Here is a 22,127-nt window from a genome sequence, read left to right on the forward strand (position 1 = left end):
ACGAAGGAAGGGAGGTAAACGCTGAAAACCTGGAGAAGATGAGAAGATAAGGAAGAGTTACTTATAATGGTGAAATGAACACAAAAACCAAAATCGGTTCAGCGCTGCGCGCTGAGAGCACGTGTTGAAATATCTCATCGATGATATTGTGTCCGGGGTGTAGCTGAATACGGTGTCCAAATTTGAAAAAGATCCACCGAGAACTTTGGCTTTGGTGTGTCGGTATGGGGGCCCGGGTAGCTGAGGTGGAACCAAAATAGCTGAGGTGGAACCAAAATCGGTTCAGCGCTGCGCGCTGAGAGCACGTGTTGAAATATCGACCAGGTTGTGTCCTGTCCCGGGTCTACCTGAATATGCCCACCAAATTTGAAGCAGATCCATCGAGAACTTTGGCCGTGCATCGCGAACTCACACACAGACACACACACAGACACACACACAGACACACAGACACAAGTCGTATATGTGTATCGATTGGACATTGGATTTTTCTTCTTTGAGCCATGTGACGTCAGACGCCTACAAAACTTCATATTTTGGCGTTTCAGGTTGACCGAAACTTCAAAGGAACTACAAAACACACGTCATGTGATTGATTGCATGTGTGTGTGCTGTTCAATGTCAAAATAACAACAAAGTCAGTACTGTACATGACGTGTGTTTTGTAGTTCCTTTGAAGTTTCGGTCAACCTGAAACGCCCAAATATGAAGCTTATGTGTTTGATTGCATGTGTGTGTGTGTGCTCGTTCAATCGTCAAAACAACAACAAAGTCATAGTACCTGAAAGGAATTCGATCGATACATAAATGTTATTTGCGTTTTTGACCAAAATATGACATTTTACACAGATCTCGACAGTGACCATTGTTCACCTCGACCGCTAGCGCGGTCTCGGAGAACAATGACTGTCTCAATCTGTGTAAAATGTCATATTTTGGTCAAAAACGCAAATAACGTATAATATATATATATATATAATAATCATCCTCTAATTGCAATTATAAATTAAATTTGATTTAATATCGTTTTCCCTATGCTATCCCTTTGAAAGAATGCGAAGTCTCTCCCCGTAGTAATCTCTTCTGGCCTTTTATAAAAGACAGTGTAAAATGAAGTTCCTACACGCATTAGGACAGGCTTTAGAACAGAATAGAATGGGTTAGAATAAGGACATAGACAGAGGGCGCTAGGTTAGGGATTAGAATAGGGAGAGAGTAAAGGCAAGGTAGACTAGATCAAGATTTAGAATAGGGACAAGAAGAGGAGACTTCGCATTCTTTCAAAGGGATAGCATAGGGAAAAAACGCAGAGTAAAAGAACTTAGAGAATCTTACCACTTTCTCATAAAGTCAGGACAGAATAGGAATAGTTAGCTTCAAAGGATAACCACGCATGCTACTGGCTTGTTTACCTCAAACACCAGTAAAGGTTCAAAATATACATAGGCGAGAATTCGTAGATAGTCAGAAATAAACAACCGGACTGTTAGAACGTCAGGTGACGTTTGATTGAACGGTCCTAAAATAGCTAGCTAGGTGGGGAAATTAAACATTAGGTGACCTGCGCAAACTCAGGTAAGCTCCTTTTGGTGTCCCGCCTGTTTTGCGTATGGTACTTTTAAAAAGGGGGAAACTGGATTTAGGTTAGGGACAAAACACTTTGGTGACGAACAGAGGGATTCATCCGTCCGGTTCTCATCGAGGTTAATATAGCAAATTCTGAGGTCTTAGACCATCCTTAAATTTATCCCAATAGGGAAGAACCGTTTCTTCCATCTAGAGATCCAATAAAGTAAATAGGTTGGAGAAAATTTCCTAGTTAGTCAGTCAGTGGACAAAAGATCCTGTAGTGGATACAAATGTAGCTAGCTCGATATGCGGAGTCTCGCCTTATAATAGGATTAGCAAGATAACTTGCGCATTTTTTATGTTTGCCGTATAAAGGCGACCCGGGATTTTGTATGTGAATTTATAATATTGCGTAAATTACGCTTGTTGTATTGATCCATTTGTACACTTTTCTAGATAATAAATAAGTCTAATAAACTATTTTATGGAAAAGTGATCCCATGAAATTGGTTCTATTATTCGTCTGAATGGTTTTCATTGTCATGTAGGTCGTCATTTCTTCTCGCAATCATAGCCTTTTTAGAAAGATAAGCTAACCCGGTAATTTTAGGTGAGAGAGGATAAATTATGCGATAGACAGATTAGAGGTGCATGCACTAGGAGAACGAACACAACGCGAGGTAAAAACTAGACATAAAAGTGAGTAAATAACAATTGCATGCACGAGCCAATAGATCTGCAGAGCTAAACAAAAGACGTTGTTTGTGATCTACAACTCTCACGGTTTTCCGCCGGGTCAACAAATATACAATCTACATAATAGGAAAACTGCTACATATATAATGTTCATCTCAGATTCACTCAAAGTCACATGTAAGCAATAATGGTTTCAAGAAAATGACACTTCATGCCAGGGTTTCATTTACTAGTGGCATTGGCGCATTAAATCTGAAAATGTCCCATCACAATTCCCTTCAGTGCGTCAAAGGGCGCATTGAGATTATGTACCACTGCGCCACCAAACATACACACACACATACAAAGATAACACGATATAGCGGCTAATTCTCAGATGGCACCATATTGCATCTTTTGTCAAAAACGCGTACAGGCCTCGTTTGCGCTTCTTGCCTTTGACTATGTCCCATCAGCATTTGGTTGAGGGGGACAAGTGTCCCATAGCCTTTTTCTCCCAGGCTAAACCCTGTCATGCAATAGAATTTTTAACCAATAATTTTCAGTGGCCACACACACACACACACAAACACACCCACACACATTAACACAACAGACAGTATCAACACTTGCCACACGCATTCTCCAAACAAACATCCACCAGTTCAACAACAGCAACGCTAAACCAGCTCTTTCTCCAGCTCCTTCTCAGCCTTTCGCAGGACGTACTTTCCAATGGCAGCAAACATGGTGATGGAGTCTTCCAGGCTCTCCTCACTGGCGAACTCCACGGGGTCAGGATGTGTCCAGTGCATGGCTAGCGTGTCTGTCCGCCAGTCAAAGGGAGAGTTGGCCAAGGTGGGGCTCCTCGGTTTCTTAAAGTCAGGATTCCACACCGGATGGCAGAGGCCCATCGCACAGATGACCTGGTGAAACAAAACAACGACAAGTTAGACTCTGCTCAAACCAACTGTTCGTTTAAAGATAAGGGGGGAAAAACCTGGTACACACAATACAGTGGAACCCCCCTTTTAAGACTCCCTCCCTTTTAAGAGCCTGTTTTCTCAGATTTTCTGTTCATAACCTGTGTAATGTACTCCCATTTTAAGACTCCCTCCTATTTAAGACCTGATTTTCTCAGGTTTTAGGTCTTAAAAGGGGGGTTCCACTGTATATATATATGTAAAATAACTGAGAAATAAAGAAATGTATCATGAATTGAATCACTTTTTCTTAGAGTGCTAGTGCTAAGGCAAAAATTTTTTTTACAAATCTGTTTACGGTATCCCGACCGACCCTATTTTTTCGCGGGACCCTAGACTTTTTTTTGGCATTTGGGGAAGAAAGAAAAAAATAAATAAATAAATTTAAAAAAATAAAAAATAAAAAAATTAAAAGTTTTTGTTTTTTGGCAAAATAACTTAAAAATATGTTTTTTTTGGGGGAAAAAAAATCACGACCTACCAACCCTATTTTTTTTGCCTATGTTACAGTAAACAGGAATCTGACTTGTTTTCTACTGAACACATTTTTGACAGCGCACATGGTTGGATTTCAAGGTAGAAGAGGTTGTAGGGAACCTATACATGTACAGGGATGTTGCTAGGATTTATTTTCTTGGACAAAATGCCCATGAAAGAGTTGGCTATTTTTGCAAGTTGAAGACCATTCTTAGCATCATGCACCTTTCCCCAACCATGAAAAAGTCTGTCAGTTCGGACAAAATGACAGCCACGTGTTCGTCAATTTGAAAGAATTTCCAGCATCTCTGATGTCAAACAACACTTCTGCATAATATCCATGACATTTTTTTTTTTTGTGCAACAAAGGAAGGTGAAAGAGATACAGTCTTTCCCCTCAAAACAGTTGGGCTCACCATCTCGGATCTGGCTAGACTTTTACTTGGGATATGAACATACCTTTCAGGGTTCGACACTAGCGGGGGCGGGGGGCGGAACGCCCCAGAGTTTTGTGTTCCGCCCCAAACATTGCCGAAGCTTGGGGCCCACTCCGCCCCAGGATAAATTCCAACAATGACAAACCGAAAATTCTAATGCCAGCAGAGCCAATCACTAAAAATCGCCAGTCAAAGTCGTCACTGAAATTTGCGTTACGATCAATGCCGCAGTCAAGAAAAAACACATTCAAATCGTCGAAGGACAATGTCGTAAGGGAAATAACTCCCAGATTGCGCTCTTTAGCGTGAGAGATAAGTATCGCCTTCAAATGCCAAACGCAAAATGTGGCGACACATCCCTGGTGTAAAAAGACATGGAAATGAAGATGAAGAACAGGGTGGAGAGAAACGAAAAAAGGAGACCGATGCAGCCAAAAGCGCGAAGCGCTGTCGTAATTTCAATGTCAAATGGTTGAAAGAATTTCCCTGGCTTCAGTACGATGAAGAAAAACAGACAATGCATTGCCGCACGTGAATACTGAGAGTGGACCCCAGATTTTTTTTTTCCGCCCCAGCAATTTCCATCTCTGGGGCCAGTGTGGCCCCAGGCCAAATAAGTTAGTGTCGACCCCTGCCTTTCCTTGGGCACATGTATACAATCTACCAAAAATCAACAACCTAACTGCTTCCTGCTCAGAGTGAGAACTTGTTGATGAAATAATTTGAAAGATTGCCAGTAGTGTCTGTTAAAAAATAATTCATAACAAAAACTACTCTAAATGAGCGCTTCTGGGGTGATAACGCGAAACAACTCCTGTGATCTTGCCGCGAGGTGGCGCCAGTTACCAGCCGAAAGAAAGAAGGGGCATAACCTCACCAGAACCGACCATTGTCTGTTTACCGTATAAAATGCATGACTTACACACCAACTGTTACCAAACCGATATGCTATTTGGGACCAATGCAAGGTTTTTTTCCTTTCTCATGTGATCTTGCCGCGAGATGGTGCCAGTTACCAGCCGAAAGAAAGAGGGGGCATAACCTCACCAGAACCGCCCATTACTCACGGTCTAGAAAGCACCTAGGCTTTTGATTTTCGGTATACCCCCCACACACGTATTCACAGACAAACACCATTCGTTCGGTCAAAGAAACATACCTGCAAGTGCCTGTCGACATGGAGCAGGTCGGGGTGCTTTTCATACACCTTGTAGGGCATGTGAATAGCGTTGTAGGACCAGTGGTTGTCCAGGTAATGATGGTACGACTCCAGGAAGTATCGCAGGAACTGCGACCCTTGCGCCGCCAGCAACACTCCCATGTTGAACACATCAGGGAACGCACCGGTTGGTACAAAATCTGCACATGCCACGGTGTCATAGCGACGCATCTCTGTGGGAATGGGGTTGACCCAAATCACGTCCCAGTCCATGTAAATGCCTCCGTAACGGATGAGCAGGTCCCCTCTCCAGTAGTCGCTGGCGTGGGAAGCGAACTTGACGATGGGTTCAGCGAAGATGGCTCCTGGGAAATCGCGCAGCACAAAGGTGACCCTTTTGTGGCGTTTCATCTTGTCCCAGTAGACGCCGTGAGGCTGAACGTCACCGTGGATGTACACCATGTCCGCATTGAGAACGTAGAGAGCGGAGAGCAGACTGAGGTAGGAGAAGTACTTGAAGTTGTTGCTGCCCAGCCACACATAATGCACAATGTTGGGAATCACGGTGTGGTTGGCCTGCTGCGGTTTCAGAATCTCCATGCTCCCGCGAGCCAGCCAGCGTGCCAGCTTGCCGAAGTCTGAATACAGCTCCCAGGTGTCGGATGGGAAGATCTGTTGAAACACAAACACGCACGGGAACTCTGGAGACTTCTCGTAGCTGACGTGCCTCAGGCAGAAGAAACGGGCAGCTTCCTGCTCTTTCAAAAACTGTGAAAAATCCAAAGCGGGCTTCACCGAATCCATGAACCCCTTCTCCATCATGACAACGTCTAAGGAGCTGGCTGTGGATGCTATGGAGAACTTTTTCTTTCTGTAGTTGAGCAGCGACTCTCCGAGAACCACATTCTCTCTGATGAACATTCCTCCGTCTTTGTTGAGGAGCTGTGTGACAAAGCTGAACTTGTCGTTCACCATGTCGCTGCAGGCACTGGAAGAACCGACAGGTTCCAGGACCAAGTTGGGAAGGTCTCGCCTCAGGTCCATGAAGAACTGGTAATAACCGTCCGAGTCCATCTCAGGCAGGTCCGTGTAGTGGAAGTGGATGGCTGTTGGCTTCAGCATCTTATAGGCACTTAGGACACTTAGGTAGTTCTGGAACTGGAAGTGTTGCTTGTTGCACCAGATGAAGTGAACAATTGGAGCCACAGGAGCTGAAAGGAGTTCAACAGCTTTGCTGGCGGCTTCATCGCCGAACTGCGTCTTTGAGAAGAAGTGATTGGGGAGGCGTGGAGGGTTGCCGTGTCGGAAAGAATCTGGGCGATCTGGGTTGAAGAGCATGGTGGTGTGTCGACAGCCACGCGTGTAGAACATGAAGTTGAAAGGGATAAGCGCGCACAGTATGATCAAGCAAGAATATTTTATCTGGCGCTGGTTTGCTCGGCACTTGTTCAAGCACCATCGTTTTAGTTGAGCGAGCATGGCGGGAATAATTCTACCCATAGGGATAGAGTCCATTTCCCGGTGACCTTAAAAATGTGGACAAAATCTGCTTTGCGCAGAAATTGTAATGGAGCTGTAGAAACTGTTTGTTATTTTCAACACAAAGTGTAGGCTAGGGTGACGAGGTTTCGAATGTCTTGACATGTCTACCCATCAAGTGAGATACTGAGTCTTTCAGTTTGTGACTGCACTTTTAAGTTTAACACACAACTTTAACACTGCACTGGTATGATACTCAATTTATAACTGGAGTATACCTAAGCTAAAAATATTGACTACATTGTTTTTAGAAGAAACAAATCTTTGAAAGATGACATATATCACAATATTCTGTCCTCACTGTTTATAAATAAAATTGGTGTCGATCTGAGCATCAAAACTGTTGTTCTGTTCCAAGAACTCAAAAATTATACAACAGTAATGCGTAAAAGCAGTGCACGGCCCTTACAAAGTTACAAACAGTTCACAACATGGTCTATGTTCAAGGAAAAGCACACAAAAAATATGCTTGGTTTTCTATTTAGTTAGGAAGTAGTTCCGATGTCAAAAAACATCAATTCAAAATTGGTGTTGGCGGCCTTCGAGTCTATCTTCATTTCTCCTTCCAGATGTGTTATCCTTGACTGAAGGATGAACCCAGTTGCAACCATTCTGAAAAGAAAAGAAAAAAATGCCAAATAACATCATTTTGTACAAAATATTGTCAAAACAAGAATTTTTCAGACATTTAATTTATTGATTTAATATTGTAATAACTTGATTATCTGTGGCTGTGGGTGCTTATTCTTTGTGTCACGTACTAAACCATAAGATTAAATTTCTGTTAATACATGTACTATGGTAAATATGTTTGTTGATCTACGCACACATAAACACGCACACACACGCGTGCGCACAAACACATACAAACACACAACACACACACTTATGCATACATGCACTTACAGTTACACATGTACTGTACACATGTACATGCGCTTATGCCTGCACTCTAACACACTGCACTGTCTAAACTAGCACCAAATCAGTTATTCCCAGGCAATACATATGCAGCATTGGTCTTGGACTCAGAGGACAAATGAATAGGCCAGTTGGACCACAGGCGGAAGGTATCATTCACTGGACCAACACTATCATAGTAAGACTTACTATGATACATTGATAGTGTTGGTCCAGTGAACGATACCTTCCGCCTGTAGTTGGACCTGGATTGCAAATATGTATTGTCCAAATGTCCTGGCAACAAAAACAATTGTCATCATTTTCACGAGTTTTCATTCACAAACACCTGGGAAATAAATCTCATGTTCCCCATGCAATAACTCGAGGTGGTGAATGGGTTTGAGCTTTCAGGTAAAACGTGGATTGTCAAAGTAAAAGCCAATCAGGCTGATTGTTTGATGTGTGGAACCATCGCGGCTTTGGATTTGTGTTTCCGAGGACAACGATTGTAAGCATTCACTCTCAAAGACCCAATCAATGTTGATAATTACCGCGGCGACTCATGGTCAATTTGCAACTTATCTCTGTAATCGCAAAATCCACAACGAAAAGTCATAAACACTTTTAAAAAGAAAAGAAATATGCTCAACATTTACTGAACTCACAGGTATGATCGCAGCTCTGTACATTTTCAGACTGGAAGAAAAGCGTCAACAAGCTACGTTTGACGTCACATACAAGTTTGACGTGTTATCTCGTGCTACTGTGACGATGCTTTGTGGCCCGGAGTTGGATTCTAAAAATTCGTCTCCCTGTGGGTTATTGTGCATTTTGTTGCACAACCAAAATGATGACAAAAACGATGTTTGGTGGCTTGTTGTCAGACCATCATTTTGTTGTTGGTCCGCGGGGAGCATATATATCGCCTTTTGTCTCATATTTATCAACCGCGGCCTTCGGCCTAGGTCGATAAAGATGAAACAAAAGACGATATGGTCCCCTTGGACCAACAAAAAAGCTGGTCTGTCAACAAGCCACCAAACATCTTATAATATTGTTCTGTCAGAAGACTATACATGTCTAACCTATCAGACGGCCGACCGGCCAGAGGTCAGAACAATTTGTCGGATAAAAAAAAGAATGTGTCAGTGAACAAAGGCAGATCGAGGCCTGCAAATAACACTCTATTAGTACAGGCATAATAAGCATTACTAGGTCCTGTTGCTCAGTGCATGCTGCTATGAGTATGATGTCAAAGCAAAGTGTCTATCACGCCCACATAAGCATACAACTCCATCAGTTACACAATTCCAAACTCACCTATAGATCTTTAAAAAATATACCCATTGAACTTGAAGACTCCTCCCAACTTGCACCCCCTTCCCCGCCACCACCACCACTCCCCCCCCCCCCACCCCCCCACCCCTAACGCCTTGCAGACCTAGTTTTGGGTGTGTTTTTTTCTCAGATTGTCACTGTCAGTTCATTACCTCTATAAATTGATCTCCATTTTTTGACTACCCTACTTTTCAAGCTCTGATTTTTTCAAATGTTTAGAGGTCTTACTCTTAAAAAAAAGGGGGGGGGGGCACTGTAATTAACACTGACCCATGTCAATTAACGCCCAATACGTAAATCCACAATTAGTACAAAGCATCAGAACCTCTCTGAGATAGAATATTAATTATCATGCAAAATCTCTCTCACTCCAGAGTTCTCTTAAATTAATCCTGCAAACACTGATCGAGCTTCCTGAAGACGAACCAAAATTATCCAAAGAGCATGAACACAAGATCGCTGACAACTCACCAGGAACAGCCTTATCATATCTACAGTAATATGCAGAAACGGCCAGGATAGCTCGAACCAAGTTCTCGGCCAGTCCAGACTCTTGAGGATCAGGAAAGTTTGGAATACTCAGCGTGCTTCTACTTGACGCCGGAAGTTTACGTCGAGTTGCTATTGCCTCGGCAGAGTTGCCTCCCTTCAACTGTATGGCAAATGGATTATACCAGCTGGGGCTGGGTATTCAGTCGTTTCAGAAGCGCGTTGTGTGTGTATCAGTGTGTGTGTGTGTGTTAAAGCGTGCGCGCCTGATGATAATTATTATTTCAGTTCATGCCGCGTTAGGAGTTGGAACAATCCATGTTCTCTCTCTCTCTTTCACACGCTAACACACCTCAAGTGATGTTTAATCATGACACTTAGCTGAAACTAATAAAAACAAGAAATGTGTGATAATTTTTACACCTGCTGATGAACATTTAACATTAAACAAAATTAATGCAGAATACTCAGTTTTTGTCTGTGTGTGATGAAACCTGTTTCAGACTGACATTGATCTGTGCTGAGTGACGGTTTAATTACATCACACCATGCATTTCACACCTTCCCACAGCATGGAGTGTTTTTGTGTGTGATTAGTGCGAGTGCATGTCTGATTGCTTTTTGGCTTACCTGTGGCCAGAAGATATTTTTCCATTTGTTTTTGTGTGCATATTTGTTTTTACATTTTACTAGTTCACTTAATAGACAAACAAGTCCACTATCTGTGAATGTTTTGTATTGTGTTTTGGAATTAACATTTCCTTTTGGCATGCGATCTGTTTTAGATTTTTTTTTCTCCCCGCACACAGCATCAACCATTTGACCACAACTCCAAACATTCTTCTTTCAACTCAAATAAACTCCAATCATATCGACATTTGGCGATTTATTCATGACAAACGCATCAGAACCACACATCATTTACAAATGGCGAGAAAGGGAATAAAACCAGCCACAGATCCCCACACATCCAGAAAAAAAATACATGTTCCCTTCAAATCGGTCGCTTATTATCAATCAATTCTAGCTGTTACATTGTTTTTAGACATGTTCAATTTTAAAACCAAAAGCAGACAAAATATAGGAAATGAAGCTAAATCATTGTTCTCCATTTTAGAGACAAATTGCAATGCATGAGTTGAGCAGTTGGTATTTGTTCTCCACTGTACTCTTGACTGCTGAATGCACTTTCCAGTCCTCTGTCTAAAACACATTACACACAGTACCGTAAAACTGTGAGTAATACACCGAAAAGTAACATAATTAGGTGTCTGACAACACACCTCTTGCTAATTTGGTTGTTGCAACTTTACTTTTGAAACTGTCTTGAATCTTTCTTTCTTTCTTTATTTGGTGTTAAACGTCGTTTTCAACCGTTCAAGGTTATATCGCGACGGGGAAAGGGGGGAGATGGGATAGAGCCACTTGTTAATTGTTTCTTGTTCACAAAAGCACTAATCAAAAAATTGCTCCAGAGGCTTGCAACGTAGTACAATATGACCTTACTGGGAGAATGCAAGTTTCCAGTACAAAGGACTTAACATTTCTTACATACTGCTTGACTAAAATCTTTACAAACATTGACTATATTCTATACAAGAAACACTTAACAAGGGTAAAAGGAGAAACAGAATCCGTTAGTCGCCTCTTACGACATGCTGGGGAGCATCGGGTAAATTCTTCCCCCTAACCCGCAGGGGGTACTGTCTTGAATCAATTATTATTCTTTTAATCTCTTTATTCAAAGTTCCAACTTGACTCGGTCGCAAAACAATTTCTATGTCGGTAACATCCCTTTAAAAATTAAGCACACCTGTTTCTGCTCACAATAAACTAAAGCTCAATAAAAATCAGCATGTTCTACTTGAAAAAGCTAACCAGAGAAACTGCCGAGAGGCTTGTGTGAATGAAATTCTGCTCGGGTTGGGTGTACAATGACAGACTACCATATCACAGAAGTTTTCTTAGTCAATGCACACCATACAAAACAAATTATGGTTTTTTGCTCCAAAAACTAAACTGACATACATTTAACTCACATATTCACCAAAAACGCATGCACCACCATAAGTCTTTTGTTATAGTTTTACACTGTACGTTTTATTTAGACTTCACAGAAATATTGAATCCTCACAAATACACATCAGAACATCTGCAAACATTTTAAGTCTTTTTAGCTTTAAAGTAAAATCACTGTTGACATTTACACAGGTGAATTTCAGCAAGAAATTCTATTTAAATACAAATTTATACTTGCTCAATAAACAATGACACAGGGACCAAAATGCGAGACCTAAAAATTCTTATAAATCATCGACAATACGCAGGCTCGCTCCTGCCTTCATTTCATACAATCGTCGCCCCCATGCCTTAATAAAATCGATGTAAACTTTTCTCCTGTTCACCAATGAGCACAATGGCATCTACATGTTCTGTGCTGAAAAACACAGGCAGATTTCAACTGAACATAGAAACACTATTTGCTACTATTTTGTAATTAGCCGAGCAAAATTCAACATGGCAAATGATTTATACAAGACAAGAATGAGACTGAACAGGGGGGAGGGGGAGGGAAGATGAAGGTCACAGAGGGGGAGGGAAGAACAGATGAAAATAGCAGCACCAGACAAGCTTCCATTTCAACAGCGATAGAAGCACAGGGAACAACACGGCCAACACTCGCTTCCTTTTTTTTCTCTTTCTCGCCATTATTTGCACAACAGACACACTTACACCACCACACCACATAAGAAAAGAAAAATGAGAGAAAAAGAACACAACTTCTTAGGAATGCAAATGCTGACATATACTGTAAAAGTTAACTTTTAAAACTTGATCTCTGATTTTGTGAGACTGGAAAGGTGGAGAATGGGGGAGAGAGGGGGTTGGGTGTTGAGAGGCAGGTCAAATCTGATGCATATCGCACAAAAATCCTATGCACAAAACATGGATCAATCGAAAGACATTGTTCTTTTTTTTTCAACGAAGTGTTCTCATTTTCCCCTTTAACCAAATCATTGTTGACTGCAGTCACAGACATAGAACGTTTGACAGCGTATAACCATGAATGCACCAGAATAAGAAATACAACATAACAAAGAGCCTTTCATGAGCTTGACCTCACACTTTCAACAAGCCTGCGAAATTTTCCGTCCATTCTCACGCACACAATGGCTTAGGTAATTAATTAAATAACAGAACTTTACATTCGTTCTTTTTTTTTTTAACAAGATTTACTTGCGCTCGTCTCCTGGAGACACTAATTAACAGTACAAAAACAATGCAGGATTGCATGGAGATCAAACTCATGAAAGCTTTCAACAAGCTGAAGCATGCTGTACGTTCTTTATACAAACCAGTGTACACAAAATATACTTTCTTCTCCCATGAACAGGGCACTGAGAGCAATGATTGTAACCATGACACACAAAGCAAGTACCACCTTATTTACAAATTCTGACTTCTCATTGTGAATTGGAGCAGTATATACAAACACCTTTGACTATCTAACGAGTTAACCGTAAAAACAAAATCTGTGTTCTTTTGATATCAGCATATGTACACACATGTTCTGTTGTTCTACGTCTGAAACACCTTGATCACTTTAACTGTTATACTACACTACTGCACATTATGTTTGTGACAAATTCTGTCCTTTTTGACATGAATCTACGGCATGGAGCTAGTCAAAGTAACATAAGAAGAGAAATTCTGCAAAAACTTACTTCAACCTAATCTATCCGAGGCTTGCCAGTTTACATTTGAAGTAAGTGATCTCTTTGGCTGTTACTTGTTACAAATGGGCTTGAGCATATACTAAATATCTGTTGGTTGGCCAACAATTTTCTTTAACATCGATCTGGGGTAGACAGTCAACATATTGTTGTTACTCAATATTCATAACTTGGACAGACTCTTATGCCTCGTTGTGCAAGAACCACAGCTAGGCTACATTCCTGGCCAATGTTTTGAGCACTGCAAATAAATCAACTAAGACAGAGCTCTTATGGGTCTCCTTGATTTAAAGGCCCACTCTGCCTCATGAAACAAGTTTGCCTCACCGTCTGAAATCTGGTCAGGCTTTAACACGGGATAGGACCATCCCTCCGCTTGGTCATATACCAAAAATGAACAGCATGGGTGTTCTCTGTGCGCAGTTTTTTTTTTTTTAAGAATTCATTTCATTCAGCCAAAAAAATCTAACTAAATCTAATATTCAAGCAGTCAGGGTGTTGTTTTTCGGTATGTGACCGAGTGGAAGGATGGTCTTATCCCGTGTTTAAGCCCGACCTGATCTGAGACGGTGAGGCGGAGTTGGCCTTTAATGAAAGTGGATGGGGCGGGGATGTAGCTCAGTCGGTAGCGCGCTGGATTTGTATCCAGTTGGCCGCTGTCAGCGTGAGTTCGTCCCCACGTTCGGCGAGAGATTTATTTCTCAGTCAACTTTGTGTGCAGACTCTCCTCGGTGTCCGAACACCCCCGTGTGTACACGCAAGCACAAGACCAAGTGCGCACGAAAAAGATCCTGTAATCCATGTCAGAGTTCGGTGGGTTATAGAAACACGAAAATACCCAGCATGCTTCCTCCGAAAACGGCGTATGGCTGCCTAAATGGCGGGGTAAAAAAACGGTCATACGTAAAATTCCACTCGTGCAAAAAACACGAGTGTACGTGGGAGTTTCAGCCCACGAACGCAGAAGAAGAAGAAAGTGGACATTTCCATTCACAGACAATCCTTTGACATGCTTTCAATTTATTCACACCAGAATTTATTTCTTCTAATAATACTGATCAGTTCGGTATCGTCTTCTACTCGCCTTTGTATGAGTACGGTGTATGATCAAAAATGCTCCAAGTCAGAAGAGGCAGAGAGACAAGGGTTGACAACAACTACGATTCTAGAATGCAATCCCTAAGGTGATTTTCTCAATGTTTTCTGTTGCAGCTAATTTCCAAGTAGAAGCATTCCCATCTCCAAATCTGGCATGTGCAAAATGTGTTACAAGACACTGAGTCAAGGGCAGGTAACGAGCATGGGATTGGGGGGAGGGGTCTCAGGGTACGGAGGTGTAAAGTGTCAGATTACCAAAATACACCATGTGCATTCCATTCCAGTTTGCTAGACAAGGGCCCATGAGCTTACAAAACACAATTCATTCACTAACTGCCTCCAAACTTTCCATTTCAGTCAAAACTGAAAGTCTCTTCGAAGAAAAAAAATGTGATAAGGCCAAAAAGAAAAATATGTCTGCTTCCGGTAACATCGCCGAACAAAATACGGTCGGTCGGTCGTTTTTTTTCTTATGTTTTCAGAGGGATTCCCGGCGTCATTGGCCGCCATGATTTTTTTTCGCGTGACGACGGAAACGGGAGGTAAGTCTCTTTGATTGTGAAGTCTCATCGACCGATTACCTCCCCCTTTTTTTGTTTTTTTGTTGCGAAAAGCGAAAAAAACTTTAGGGTCGGCGCTTAAAAATAGGGTCGGTCGGGTTACCGGAAACAGACATATTTTTCTTTTGGGCCTAAATACATGCCTTGTTTCTGCCATGGCAAATGGTATTAGTGTTTCCAGTGAATCTCTGAGAATACATCTTTCGCTACTGTTACACAGACATAGAGCCAAATCCCATTTCTTTAATAACACAAGACAAACCAAAAACTGAATTATTCAAGCTTTTGAGAACTACTTGTACAAAATAAAAAATGTTTTCTTATTACCCAGACCCGAACCTCCCTCAAAGATATTTACATACTTAAGTTCTATTCTGCCTGATCGAGTCCTATCAAGACAAATACAAATCAATCGATTCATCTTCAATGTCTCTCTGTTCTCAGACAAACCAGCGGTGAGCAAAATACATGGCAAGCAGAATCCTTTATTTGCAGACTCCATCATTGTGATTTGAACAAACTGCATGATGACAAGACCATATCTCAGGGTGAACAGAACACAGCAATCCTGTAAAAACAATGTCTGTGCAGTCCTCACTCTGTTCCAGAACTCACGTTTCCAATATGGAAGCATGATATTGATAGTCTGTTTACCTTAGGACTGGATAAACGTCAGCTATCCAGCCAGCATAGACCCCCCCCCCCCCCCCCCACCAATGTCTTTTGCTCTAAAAGCAGGCCTGCCCATCATTCGCCGGATTTTTACACACAAATGAACCACATCAGGTCTAATCGTTCGCCTTTCCTGATATGATTTGTGACGGCCGCTGGTACAGCCAGCTCAGTTCAGTTTGACTTTTCACGCTGTAAACTGCACTCACTTGCAACAACGGCACGTTGTCCTGTTTAACTCTCTCAACCACTCATGCCTATCACTTTGAATCAAGACCTCTGTTAGTGTAAGCATCACTGTAACCTCTGATGGTATGCTGTCAGTGAAGTGTTAAATTTTGACAGTGTCACCATACACCCGTGTATAGAGTACTCATACAGCGCCACTGAAGTCAAGCGTAGAATCCAGCTGAACAGTGAGTGATGTCACTCTTGTCCTGACCACGTTGCAGCTCCATCATCATTTGCGCACAGCTCGTCGCACGGCTCGCTTGATTTTCCTCGCTTCTGAGCTAGTTCTGTAAACACACAGACATCATGTTTTGATCATTTCTGTGGAGCATTCACTAACATGACCCCAAACGTCCCCTAAATACAGCCCTCGAACACTGCCAAACATGTGCAAACACTAGCTCAACAAAGCGTATGGAAGCTTCTGTACCCTCAACTGGTCAAACTCATCATGCCATATCTCTGAACTATTGTAATCAGGCTGGAGAGCAGCCGAGGATTAAAAAAATCTCTGAAAACTGGACAAGGTCTTGAGGCCACCTATGTCCCCACCCAGTGGCAACACCACGGTGGGAGGCACAGGGCAAAATAATTGTCATTTTGCAATGTTAATTGGCAATTTGATGGCTCCTCCTGGAAGCTAGAAAGACAAAAAGTGGATGTGGAGGTGTATACGAAAAGACTGCTCCTCAAATATTTTCTTTGAGGCAAAAAAAAAAAGTGCACAAAATGTTTTTACGCTGGTAAAGACAGCTGCTTTCCTTGAAAAATTGTGGAGAGTTCTACAGTCCGTGAGAGATGATAGGAGGCAAAAGTATAAAAACAAGTCTCTCACCCAATGTTAAAGTTGGTCTGTGCGGGTGCAGCCCCAAAGCCCATGGCATTGGGAGCAGGGTTGGGGCCGGGTGCAGAGAAGGAGGAGGTGCTGTCGGCAGAGGGCGCTGTCTGACCGAATGCGAACACGCCTCCACTGGGAGCTGGCTGTGCTGGGGCTGGTTCACCTGACTGCACACACAGAAATTCATTACAACACCTGAACGTCACACAGCATTTTACGCAAGCTAAAACAACAAGACAAAACTGTTGAAACGGCTTATTACAGGGGTCCCTGTCATGCGAGGCCACTTCCCAATGAAGGACACCTTCTGTTGTCTCTTTGCCACTTCGATGAGAGAACACTTGCCAATATAAGAACAATGTTGTCCCTCTCTCAATGGTTGACTTTTTTGCTTTGTTATTAGACTACAAGATACTCAGGTGAAATTCAGGACAATGAACAAAATGGATTATACTTACAGGTACACCAAAGGCGAAGACAGGTGCGGCAGTGTTGGCGCCACCAAAGTTAAAAGATGGCTGGGTGGCTCCTGCAAAGTTGAATCCACCTGCACCTACAATATAACGACAGCATTTTACCATACAGTATTCACAGTAAAAAAAAAAAAAAAGTCTTATTTCTGGACTAGGGCAACGTTATTTTTTTTTTAAACACTAGTATCTGCACGTGTCAGCCTCACACCCTATCCTTGAATATGTGCGTACTTGGTGTCTTTCTGTTTGGAAGAAGGAAGAATGTGTTTGTGTATTTGCACAAGACGTTTTTGGGAGGGCTGACATTTTGAATTGAATATTTTGAAAACAGCTTCAAGTCATAGAGAGCCAGAGAGTGTATGTATTGCATGTGAGCATGCACCTGTGTGACATTTGAGAGATAGTCGTAATAACCATTCAACTGCAAAAAACAACTCCCATTCAGACCAGACAAGATTATTTACTTTCCATACGTGCATGGAAAATGTGGCTTGACTGCTCTTAACTCAATGTCTCCCAGGTACGGATATATCCGTACCCACTCATATGGCTCTATCTGACCAGGTACAGATATAAAATTATCCGCTTAGACTGTTAGCTTCAGTCGCTTCCTGTAACGTTGATCTAACGCCTGCATTCTAGCGTGTTACACAGTTACTGCACAGTTACTACAATTCTGAGAGACCTGCTGCAGCACAGCTGGTCTCGACTAAAAAAAAAAACATGGTCAACATTTGTGGGGTAGAAAGTGTTAAAATAGAAACCCTAGCAACCAAAACATGAATTTCAAACACCAACCTTGAGAAGAAGCCAAAGGAGCCGAGGCACCGGAACCAAAGGGCGAAGCAGCAGCAGCGTTGCTCTGTGACCCTGCGCCTACACTGAAAGAGAACTGCCCCGTGTTGGTGCTTCCTGTTCCCGCACCAAAAAGGGACGGAGCAGGGGCCCCAGTACTACTGGCGGCATTGGTCTGAGGGTTGGAGAAACTGAAGCCGCCCGGAGTTCCAGCACTGCCAAAGCCGGAGGCCTGGCCGCCAAAGGCTGTGATGTTGGGAGCTTTCTCTGCTGGCCCTGAGAAGAGAGAGGGTCAAAGGTGTAAGGTTAGACTCACTCGGATCCGCAATTTTTCAGGGAAAGCAGCTGTCTTCCCCAGAGTAAATATATTGGGCGTAAATTGTTTTTTTCCCTGAAAGCAGCAAACACTCATGTCTGATCAGTATCAAGATAACTCATCTTAATCAGCAAGACAACCAGTTAAATTAGAAAGAGAATCCTGACAATAGACAAGTCGTTAAACACCTATCTTCCAGATTCAGGCACTCAAAATCAAAGGCACTTGATCTCACTAACAAGCTAATGACAGCAGAACCTCTTTAAAAACTGCACAAATTAAATTCAAGCTCTAGCAGTATCATGAAACCATACTACTTTACGAGCTTTCATGAAACCATACTACTTTTTCAAGTTTCTGCACTGACCTTGCCAAAATTTAAGTGTGTAGGAATAATTAAAGAGAGGGTAAGGTGTTAAATTAACTTGTAATTTTTGATGTTCTACCAAAATAAAAAAACAGTTAACAGGAAGAACATTAAAACCACAATGATCAGGAAGTCAGTCACACTTCTAGGCAATGTTTCTTTAGGCCAAAAAAAATATAGTCTGTTTACGGTATCCCGACCAACGCTATTTTTTCGCGCGACCCTAGACTTTTTTTTGGCATTTGGGGGAGAAAAAAAATCAAATAAAATTCGGTTTTTTGGCAAAATAACTTAAAAAATATGTTTTTTTGGAGAGGAAAAAAAAATCTGACCTACCAACCCTATTGTTTTTGTCTATGTTACCGTAAACAGACTTTTTTGGGAGGGGGCCTTAACCAGCTTGTTGGAACTGAATGACCACATCCTGTAGATCTTGGCTTCTTTCTTGCTACTTCCCAGTATAACTGGCTTGTAAACTTTGTGCAGTAATCAAAGTCACAAAAGTCACTAAGTCAATACACTCAGTACAAGAAGTGAGGAATCTACAGAATACTAGTACAGTGGAACCCCCCTTTTAAGACCTCCACAAATCTGAAAAAAAATCAGGTCTTCAAAAGGAGCATCTTAAAATAGGGTTAAATTTACAGATTTTATGAACAGAAAGTCAGAGAAAACACTTAACAAGGTCTCAAAAGGGAGGGAGTCTTATATTGGGGGAGGGGGGGTCTTAAGACAGGGGTTCCAGTGCTTCCACTGTATTAATTGTAATCACACAGCAACAAAGTGTGGTCCAACTCACCATCTGAGGGTTGGCCAAACTTGAACATGCCACTGCCACCAGCTGCAGGAGCCGTGTTACTGAACTTGAATGGTTCGCCTTCCCCTAAAGAGGGCGCCCCGGTCATGCTGAACAAGCTTTTCTTGGCTTCTCCTGGGCCCAAATCTGCCGACACGAATGAACACTGTGCAATTTTCCTTTTACAAACAGACCACATCTCTCAAATTTCATACAGAGCACCTTCGGTGTCACTTACTTGAGCATGTATGCGGACACAATATTAATACATAGCTATCTGCATCAAGGCCAAGTTTTGGTTTACTTTTTCCCTCTAGAAGAATTATATAAAATTTAAATGGCTACGACTAACAACAAAAATCAAATAATTAAGTTCTGCTGAAAGTGTTTCCTTCCAAGTCTAAAACAAGTCGCGTAGGGCGAAATTACATTTAGTTAAGCTGTGGAACTCACAGAATAAAACTGAACGCACTGCATTTTTTCACAATGACCGTAGTCCGCCGCTCGTGCAAAAGGCAGTGAAATTAACGAGCCCGTTTAGCACGGTAGTGGTTGTGATGTGCTGCATAGCATGCTTTTCTGTACCTCTCTTCGTTTTAACTTTCTGAGCATGTTTTTAATCCAAACATATATGTTTTTGGAATGAGGAACCAACAAGGTATAACAGTATTGGCGTTAACCGGTAATTACCGGTATTTTACCTGTTGAAAGGAGAAAATACCCGACAATAATTGGCTGCCGGTATAACCTACAAAACAACAAAACCAGTACAGAGTACTCTGAGTTGTACTCTTACTGGTTCCAATGACCAGCCTACCTTTTCTTTCTGGATAGTTTTCATCATAAAAGTTTGTGTACCAGTTTGACAAAATATTAGCGCTATCACTGGGGATAAGATGAAATTGTTTTTAAATCGATTTCGAAAATTTTATTTTAATCATAATTTTTATATTTTTTATTTTCAGAGCTTGCTTTTAATCCGAATATAACACATTTATATGTTTTTAAAATCAGAAAATAATGAAGAATAAGATGAACGTAATTTTGGATCATTTAAAAAAAAGAAGTTTTAATTACAATTTTCAGATTTTTGGCTCACGTAAGTGTAGCCTATGCGATGATAAACTTTGTCTGTCTGTGCGTGCGTGCGTGCGTGTGTGTGTGTGTGTGTGTGTGTGTGTGTGTGTGTGTGATAGAAACTTTAACATTTCCGAGTCTATGGATTACGTCAGTCTCGGTCAAAAGTGTTTGACGTGTGTGATAGAAACTATTTGAAGACGTCACATTATGACGTAAGAGGGTTAGACGTCACGCAAAGGAATTACTGAAAGTCTCGGTCATTGTTATTGTGAGCGGGCCGAGACTACTTGGCAGATCCAGGGTCTCGCTTTCTTGCACAGTTTCACCTATGCTTACTGTGTGTGTGTGTGTGTGTGTGTGTGTGTGTGTGTGTGTGTGTGTGTGTGTGTGTGTGTGTGACGGAGTGATTGAGTTTGTGTTACTGTTTGTCGATTTCTTACGTGAGCCAATGACCAAAGTCATTAATTAATTTTTAAGCTGAAATGCAATACCAAAGTCCGGCCTTCGTCGAAGATTGCTTGGCCAAAATTTCAATTAATTTTATTAAAAAATTAGGGTGCGACAGTGCCGCCTCAACTTTTACAAAAAGTCCGATATGACGTCATCAAAGACATTTATCCAAAAAATGGGAAAAAAACGTCTGGAGATATCTTTCTTTCTTTATTTGGTGTTTAACGTCGTTTTCAACCGTTCAAGGTTATTTCGCGACGGGGAAAAGGGGGGGGGGGGGGGGGGGGGGGGGGGGGGGGGGGGGGGATGGGATAGAGCCACTTGTTAATTGTTTCTTGTTCACAAAAGCACTAATCAAACAAGAAGAGCAAACGCTCGATCGAGTCACTTTCGCAGTTCTGAATATTATATGAGGCATCAGATGGACAGGAAGAAATTGCTATTCACAACACAATGAGTCACGTTCACATAAAATTTGAGCCCGGTCACTTTTATAGTTTCCGAGAAAAGCCCAACGTTAAGTTGTGTGTTGCCGAACAGAAAAGGCTAGTTATCTCCCTTGTTTTTCTGATAACGTTCGTAAAAGGCTACAGATGTAAATACTTTGATGTAAAGAATAATCCTACAAAGTTTCAATCACATCCGATGAACTTTGTCAAAGATATAAAATGTCTAATTTTTCCTTTGACGCTGACCTGTGACCTTGAAAAAGGTCAAAGGTCAACGAAACCATCGTTAAAGTGTAGAGGTCATTGGAGGTCACGACTAAACAAAATATGAGCCCGATCGCTTTGATAGTTTCCGAGAAAAGTCCAACGTTAAGGTGGTGTCTACGGACGGCCGGCTGGCCGGCCGGACAGACTAACACTGACCGATTACATAGAGTCACTTTTTCTCAAGTGACTCAAAAATTGCTCCAGGGGCTTGCAACGTAGTACAATATATGACCTTACTGGGAGAATGCAAGTTTCCAGTACAAAGGACTTAACATTTCTTACATACTGCTTGACTAAAATCTTTACAAACAATGACCATATTCTATACAAGAAACACTTAACAAGGGTAAAAGGAGAAACAGAATCCGTCAGTCGCCTCTTACGACATGCTGGGGAGCATCGGGTAAATTCTTCCCCCTAACCCGCAGGGGG

General features: G+C 41.8%; 2 protein-coding genes across 2 annotated transcripts in view; both read right to left on the reverse strand.

The window, feature by feature from the left end:
* Window positions 1–9,964, reverse strand: LOC138966314 (uncharacterized). The gene is made up of 3 exons (XM_070338499.1): window positions 9,552–9,964; window positions 5,301–7,451; window positions 1–3,170 (listed from the first exon to the last, which is right to left on the reverse strand). The coding sequence occupies exons 2-3, from the start codon at window positions 6,813–6,815 to the stop codon at window positions 2,925–2,927; spliced, it is 1,761 nt and encodes a 586-aa protein (XP_070194600.1). The 5' UTR covers window positions 6,816–7,451; window positions 9,552–9,964; the 3' UTR covers window positions 1–2,924.
* Window positions 9,965–15,669: 5,705 nt separating this feature from the next.
* LOC138966315 (nuclear pore complex protein Nup153-like) overlaps window positions 15,670–22,127 on the reverse strand; it is a 41,759-nt gene continuing 35,301 nt past the window's right edge. Inside the window, exons 19-23 of the mRNA XM_070338500.1 lie at window positions 19,453–19,596; window positions 17,974–18,246; window positions 17,161–17,255; window positions 16,700–16,869; window positions 15,670–16,151 (exon numbers count right to left, since the gene is read on the reverse strand). Coding sequence (XP_070194601.1) covers window positions 16,094–16,151; window positions 16,700–16,869; window positions 17,161–17,255; window positions 17,974–18,246; window positions 19,453–19,596 — 740 coding nt within the window. The 3' untranslated portion in view covers window positions 15,670–16,093. The remainder of the gene's footprint in view (window positions 16,152–16,699; window positions 16,870–17,160; window positions 17,256–17,973; window positions 18,247–19,452; window positions 19,597–22,127) is intronic.

This window comes from Littorina saxatilis, linkage group LG5 (genome assembly GCF_037325665.1).
Source record: "Littorina saxatilis isolate snail1 linkage group LG5, US_GU_Lsax_2.0, whole genome shotgun sequence".
NCBI lineage: Eukaryota > Metazoa > Mollusca > Gastropoda > Littorinimorpha > Littorinidae > Littorina > Littorina saxatilis.